Genomic DNA, 7786 nt, shown 5'->3' with positions numbered 1-7786 from the left:
TGTGGAAATACATACTCCCTGGAGCAGATATTTCAGTTCCTGAATTTCCATCGCCTTTTGTGCAGGCAAGCGGAGGAAAGTTTTCAAAAGAATCTCGGGTGACTAGGAGGGAAGGGAAGCCAATAGCCAAGGGAAAGGTACATTTTCACGGTAAATTAGAGGCATCACCAAGGGAGAACACGGCTGTGCCCACCCAGAGTGAGAAGCACAGAGCGGAGTGGCCGAAAGAACATCCTCTGGAATCACAGTTCTCAGGCTGGCTCCTGGCTTTTCAACCTCCTAGCTCAGAGACTGAAGGCAAACCTGAATCACTTAATTTCTACCCGAACCTCAGTCTCCTCATCTGAAAATGGGGGTGCCTGACTCATCAGACTGTTGTGGAAATTAAATGAGTCAAAACATATAATGAAGAATCTAGGAGCAAAGTAAGCTCTCCACAAACATTGGCTAGTATTATTATTTTCTGGAAATCTTCAAGATTTGAAACAAAAGAGAAAAATAACCCACTCTTGGATGGGGGTGGTGTGTGACCTGTGCGTGCTGAATTCTGGAGGATACTTTAAGCCTGGCAGAGACAGGGTAATAACACCCCCAACAGCTCTCTAGGTACTTCCTGTAGAGCGAGATCTAAAAACCTCAGGATTTTGAATGCCTCGCCTACAAAGGCAGGATACACAAGGGGGACAGAAGATAACGAGCTTTCTGGGTCTGCAGAATGACAGACTAGCACTGAGTGGCCACCACAGTGGGCATCACATCCAGACTTCAATCTTGACAGGTTCAATTCATTTATTCATGAACACTTATTAAGGGCCACTGTCATAGGGTTGGTGATTTTCACCCTCTGGGAGCTTACAGTCAAAATAATTGCAACAGGAAGACATATTGATGTCCTTTAAAAGATGCAGCCCTCCGTCCACAGCATTTGAGAAGTGGCCTTTCTTCACCTCACATTTTACCAGGTGCCTCAGGACGTTACGCAGGTGAGAATTTGCTTCTGCACAGAACAAAGAGGATCAGCAACAGAGAGGGGGCCATCAGGGGATCACAATGTGACAGATACAGTTTTGAAAACACATAAAATCATGCACTGAATCCTGTTCTGCCTGAATTCAAGACTGACAAATTTCCACCATTACATTTTGTATGTTGTAACTGACCTGTGTATCCATTTAAAGATGTCGTAAGAATACTTTCAATAATTATTGTAAGTCTAGGAAAGTATTACTACCCAAATGTATTCTGAACATTTTGGAAGCACAATGTTATTTATTGCTTTTGCATGAAAAAATATTTGTTAGTGAAAACTTAATGGACCTGCATGTAAGTACTAAACATGCTCACATAATTAAACTGGTGAATTATAATTATACATGTTTCTGGTGTTTCCTGGGGCGGGGGGAGGAAGTATCATGGGAGTTAAATCTTTGAAAGAATTGGGAAGAAAATAAACACACATTAAAGACACTGAGAACGTTTTGGAACTGGGGAAAGAAAGGTTCTTAAAGATTATCTTCAGAGTAGAGCAAGAAGGTGGTCATGGATTTAAATCTAGGTGGACAGAAACTAATTATTCGCTCTAAAAAAGTCAGATAACATAAAAGACAGAATCTATAGCCAATAAACAACATGACAGAAACCAAAACCAACACAAGAAAAATTACCTATGTATTTCTTCCTAGCCTAGGACTCTGATTTCACTTACATTCCACAAGAGAATTAGAGAAAACACGATCTTTGTTTTGTTCTGTTTTCTTGGTCGAGTAGCCTAAAGTCTTAAGAATTTTTGTATAATTTAAATAGCACCACAGGAAAAATCCCCGAGCAACTAATGAATGTTATTTGTGCTCTTTTCATTCGGATTTATACCAAGCCCAATATGATTGTGCTGGTCCTGGCTAACCACTAAAGGTTTTTAAAAAAAAAAAAAAAGATAAAATGAATGCAGGCCATTTAAATCATTCTACATTTTTCAAGAGATTGAGCCTGACATTATTAGAGCCCAGGGTGTTCCTTTTGTTTTCAAATAAGTAATGTAGCTTTCTCTTTTCTCCCTCACTTTCTGCCTCTCTTTTTCTCTGTGCCCTCCCTTCTTCCTATTTCCTTGCTTCTTTCCTTCTTTTCTCCCTTCCTTAAATACAAACCCCTTTAAAGCATTTAAGGTATTATTTAAACTTTGGCAATCACTGTTGTTCAGGTGGTGCTGTAGCTGTACACGGATGAAGCACCTTCCGTCTCAGGGTTCATAAGCCCCAGACAAGGGCAGCTAGTCAACCCCTGAGACGCTGGCAGGAAGCCATGATCCAGTTGTTGAAGGTGGCTTCAATCCCAGCCTGAGCAGGAAAAGAAATCCAGGCTTTCTGACTGGAGAGCTGAGGCCCCCTGCCCTAATTGGACTGATTTCCTGATTCATTTATTAAAAAAAAAAAAAAAAAATGCTTTTCTAGGAGATGCAGCAAAAATCACACCAGTCTCCTGTGGCTCCCCAAATCATCTCGACAGAAAAGAAGAGAGAAGTTGGCAGTTTTCAGCGTATTCATAGCAAACGACAAATTAGTAACTATGTACTTTAATCTTCAACATTCATAATTGCACAAAGCATCACTGGTCATTTAAATAATACATGTCAATTAATCTAATGAAGAAACTGGTAAAGCAATGTAAAAAGCAATACCTCGAGCACATAAAGAATGTTTGATATTAACATTTAACATGCAAAGTGCAGAATTGGAACAGCTCTTTTCAGCATGGTTATTTAAAATCCTTACCAACAGGGCAAAGCAAGCACTATGGAGAAATACAAACAAATATATTCAACCCGCCAGATCTCTCAGGTGAGTGCACACCAATTCTAATAGGTCTGGCTGACCTGGCTTTCCACATATATACAGTGGTTTCCAACACTCCAAAGTTGACGATGGGAATGCAGAATCGGAACAAGGAGGGAGACCATTTACTTTCAAAACAGAATGCGGCAGGGAAGTCTCAACTCCTGACAAGTCACCTTTAAAACGGCATAACCAGAACTTTGTTACAGAGAAAAATATTTTTTCCTTAAAATGTATATGTGGCAAAAATGGCTGAAAATCTTGTCCATGCTAGGGGAAAGTTGAATGTGGAAAAATGTGCATTTTTCTATCTACGCTGTAAAGAAAATACAAAGCCAGAGCATTTTGGCATTAGCAAAGCCTGAACTAAGTTCTCAGGCAATAAATTTATGGGGAAACATGACAGACTCCTCATTAAAGCTATGTGTACGTTGGCTGAATTTTATACAAGATTCTTGAATCTTGTGGAAAATTGGGCACGGCTTGACATCTGAACAATGTTCCTGGTTTGTTTGATTTCTAAAGCATCGGAAAATGTTGCACTTTGGAAATCAAGTAGAGAAGAATAAACACACTCTAAAACAGAACTGGGTTGAATCTGAAAGTTATTTTTCCATATGTCTTTATGAGATATTTATTACGTTTATTTCTCATACAAACACAGCCCCCATGCTGGAAATACTGTGGTGCATTTCTTTTTTTTTTTGTGGCGAGAAAATAGTACTGTTAAGGCAAATCTTACCCTGTAGCAGTTACCAGCAGGACAGGCAATTTTCAGCTGGCTTTTCAGAAGCTGGTTGCCATGACAAAGAGCACAATTTATTCCTCAGTCCCTTATCACAGCTACGATCACAGACCATAAAAATTAACACGGCTCTTTTCCATCTGATTTCAGAGTTTCTCATCCTTACCTGAGGCCTTTTGTTCCCCCAATTAAATGGAATGAATGTCAGTCATTTAGCAATTCAATTAATGCTGATTCAAAATTCCGGCCAAAACCAGAATCTATAATCACAACTTCCTAATCACAGTTCAGTCATGAGAATGAAAAGTAAGCAGGAAATTGCACTAATTACTCAATTAGACTAATACTGTATTTCTAAGCAAGGGCTTACGAGGCTGTCAGCCCTGAGAAAGGACTTCGGAGTTCTCTTCACCTTGTGTGTCCACAGTTGTCCAACCAAAGCTGGTATTTTCAAGTGGCCATAATTTCTATCCATCTAACATGGATGGACTGAAGCTGGGCAATGGGCATTAAAACTGATATACTGACCACAAGTGAGGGCCGCTTTGGTGGGCTTCAAGGGTGTGGTGGCCAGGGCTTTCCCATGAGAGGCCCTCCTCCCAGGTGTGAAGACGCCCACATGCACACCTTTCTGGCTCCAGGAAAGTATCTAATAAGGGGGAGCATTCAGTGAGTGTACAGCTACTCTCCTCATCTTCAATTTGAGCGATGCACACAGGCACTGGCTTCCATACTCAAAATAGGGCCTGCAGTATGCTGGGCAGAGAGCTCCTTGCCGAATGAGTCCGTTGGGGTGGGGCCTGCAGGCGGCTGGAACCTAAGGCTCATCTGCACCCCTGGAAACAGCTTCTCACATCAAGACTGCAAAGAGAAGCCTTCATGAAGTCAAGAACAGTGAACGAAAAGGTGGTCAGGAGGGGCACACGGGCGGATGTGACTGAAGTATTTACAAAACAATGAAGAGATACCCAACAAGCTGGACCTTATTTAAAAAAAAAAAAAAAAAAAAAAAAAAAACTAAAAACTTAGATCCTTTTTTCCTATACAGTTTCACAAGACTTAAATATGCTGTAAACAACAGGGAGGACACTAGAGCCTGTCACGCCTCTGGTTTTTGTGGTCACCTGTCAAAATTCTTCCCGAGGTGGCCTCCTGAGGGGAGAGGAACTGGAGATAGGGAGAGGGAAGAGGGCCTATCCCATACGTATGTCATGGTCTTTTCCTCTGCAGAAGTTTCTGGAAATGACCCAACTTGGGAAATGCTCAGGGGTTCCGAAAAGAGGAAAAACATTTATTTGCCTAAGTTTTTACTTAGGCAGAGACAAAGTCTTTACTTCCAGGGTTTGCCTTGCAGGTGGCCACTGCTGAGGGAGCGGGGGTTTGAATGGCTGGCAGGGCCCCCGGCAGGCAGATTCTGAGTGCTTCGGGCACCAGGCACCTTGGAGTCTCTTCCGGAGGAGTTAGCTTGGTTCAGTCGGCCTGAAGGGAGCAAGAAAGAAGGAAGATAGCTGCAAGAATGATTCCAGGGACAATCTGCCAAGTACAGTTTTAAGCTAATGAAGTCATGTGCAGTACCTGCTTTAGGCCAATGATGACCTACTCCTCATCCTTGAGATCAGCCTGAAGGTGGCGAGGGGGACAGAAATGAAGGGAAACACAGATAGGTTTTTTTCCCTTCCTCTCCATCATCCCCAACAAACCTAGTCTGTCCTCCACTACTTCCTTCGTAGAGAGGATGCAGTTGAGGAGCGATTAGGGGAAAGAAAAGAGAACGCAGTATGGTGAAACTAAGGTAGGAAGACAAACCACGGAGGCTCTCAGAGTGGAGAAGCAAACGCAGCAGAAGGAATCAAAAACTTTCCAAGAAAGAATCTGAATGTCTGATGTTTAACTCCTCAGTTTTGCCTGAGATATACTTTTTGATGAAGTCTCTACATTTTTGCCTGGGTGCGGTGGCTCATGCCTGTAATCCTAGCACTTTGGAAGGCTCAGGCAGGTGGATGACTTGTGGCCAGAAGTTCAAGACCAGCCTGGCCAACATGGTGAAACCCTGTCTCTACTAAAAATACAAAAAAAAAATTACCCTGGCATGGTGGCAGGCACCTGTAATCCCACCTACTCAGGAGGCTGAGGTGGGAGAATCGCTTGAACCAGTGAGACGGAGGTTGCAGCACTCCAGCCTGGGTGACAGAGCAAGACTCTGTCTCAAAAAAAAAAAAAAAAAAGTCTCTATGTTTTGATAAAGTCTCTCTTCAATGCATAATTCTTGCCACTATCTGGGGTCACCTCCACTGCCTCCCCTCCCCAGCACCTGTAACACACCTCCCTAGTATTTTAAGAATCTAAATATAAGAGATGAAGGTTTTCATATGATGAGGTGACATTCAAGGCTGCAAACCAAATATTGTCTTTAAAGGTCAAAAGATCTTACTAGGATGATCTGCAGGCCCTTGCTCCTCTTCCAGATAATATTCTATCTTTTTTAAGTCTTCTGGGGTAAATCTCCATTTGTTCTCAGCTGGTAGGGGTGGCACTTTGGGGCTGGATCGTTTCCGGGCAGAACCAGGAGGAAGGGCCTGCTGGCAAGACGCTGGCAGGGAACCAGTAATCAGTCCTTCCGGGAATTTCTGAGCTAAGACTTTTAGACCTAGGTTTGGAAAAGCATCAGAAAAAGCTGCATTAATATGGCAAGGCCAAGCCAAAACCTGGAAAGAAGCCTGCATGTCTTCTAATCTCTGGTCATCAAGTTGAGGCCAACACAAGGACATGAAATTTTTCTTAACTATTTCATCATTAAGCAAATTATACCAGAAAATATTTGTTGATACATGGGATTCTGAGAATTCCACAAGAAATCCTTTTGCTCAAGTCTTCCGCATTAGGGCTTTCTGACAGAGCCCTGAAGCAACATCAGGAATTAAAAACATGTGCTGATGAAGCTAAGGGAAGTTTCACATAACTCCTGACTCCTTTCAGCCAGCATGGCTTTTTCTCTTTCCAGAACACTGAATTCTGAGCACCAAGAGAGAAAAGGGGATGCAGGTAGGACTGAAGGATGATTGGCCTTTGAAGTCCCAAGCAGAGTATCACTTGCTCACCTCCGGAAAGCATGAAGAGGTTTTCAAATCCACGCTCGCACATGGTGGTGGCCGCCTGACTGGCCAGCCTTTCATCGTCGTCATACAGAATGATGATCTTGCCATGGGCATTTTTCTAAGAGTCAGATGAGTTAAGGTTCCAAGGCACTGGGTTGATGTCCCAAGACTACGAGAAACCTCCAAGGAATAAAAGGTCAGTCCACCTGTCTGAGTTCCTGGGAACGATGGACAAGCCCATTCTTACCATCACACCAGCAGGGACTGGATGGTTTCCTGTCATGGAAACCACACAAACTGGTATTCGTTTTTTCTGCAAACTGATGTTACCATGGTCTAAGAGACAGTACTAGTTATGGACTTTACATCCTTTAGCTCTCTTATCCTTACGACCCTGGAAAGTAAATATTGCAATCCCCATTTTACAGATGAATAAATAGAACAACTTCTATGCCTAATGTGTCCACTGAAGCCTATTTATGATAGTAAAAATGTGGGAGCCATCTAAAAAGTCCAAAATCAAGGAATAGTTTAGTAAATCATAGTAAATCTGAAGATATTACACAGCATCAAAAATGTGGTTTACAGAAGGCTTGCATCAGCATGGGGAAATACGTCGGAATATGAACTGAAAAAAAGCAGGATACTAAATTACATATACAGTAAGGTTTCAACTTCGTTAAAAAAAACAAACACGCAAAAGACAGTCTGGAACAAAATATACTAATAGTGTAACAGGAGCCACTGCTCAACTGTGTGATTATAAGAGATTTCAATTTTCCTTTTAATAAGTTTTGGTATTTAAATTATTTTTGGCCGGGCATGGTGGCTCACGCCTATAATCCCAGCACTTTGGGAGGCCAAGGCAGGTGGATCACGAGGTCAGGAGATCGAGACCATCCTGGCTAACATGGTGAAACCCTGTCTCTACTAAAAATACAAAAAAAAAAAAATTAGCCAGGCATGGTGGTGGATGCCTGTAGTCCCAGCTACTCAGGAGGCTGAGGCAGGAGAATGGCGTGAACACGGGAGGCAGAGCTTGCAGTGAGCCGAGATTGCGCCACTGCACTCCAGCCTGGGTGACAAAGTGAGACTCCGTCTCAAAAAAAAAAAAAATA

At 42.4% G+C, this 7786-nt stretch overlaps 1 protein-coding gene across 8 annotated transcripts in view; it reads right to left on the bottom strand.

Moving 5' to 3' along the window:
- Nucleotides 1-771: 771 nt before the first annotated feature.
- The window catches only part of CEP41 (centrosomal protein 41), a 51780-nt gene continuing 44765 nt past the window's right edge, over nucleotides 772-7786 (bottom strand). For all 8 annotated transcript variants that reach the window (XM_009203867.4, XM_009203864.3, XM_021936275.2 and 5 more), the window contains 3 exons: nucleotides 6672-6786; nucleotides 6005-6220; nucleotides 772-5052 (listed from right to left, as the gene is read on the bottom strand). In XM_009203867.4, the coding sequence (XP_009202131.2) occupies nucleotides 4904-5052; nucleotides 6005-6220; nucleotides 6672-6786 (480 nt within the window). In that variant the 3' untranslated portion in view covers nucleotides 772-4903. The remainder of the gene's footprint in view (nucleotides 5053-6004; nucleotides 6221-6671; nucleotides 6787-7786) is intronic.

The sequence above is a fragment of the Papio anubis genome, chromosome 4, assembly GCF_008728515.1.
Source record: "Papio anubis isolate 15944 chromosome 4, Panubis1.0, whole genome shotgun sequence".
Lineage (NCBI taxonomy): Eukaryota > Metazoa > Chordata > Mammalia > Primates > Cercopithecidae > Papio > Papio anubis.
The sequence above is the reverse complement of the archived record's forward strand: the minus strand, read 5'-3'. Positions and strand labels throughout refer to the sequence as shown.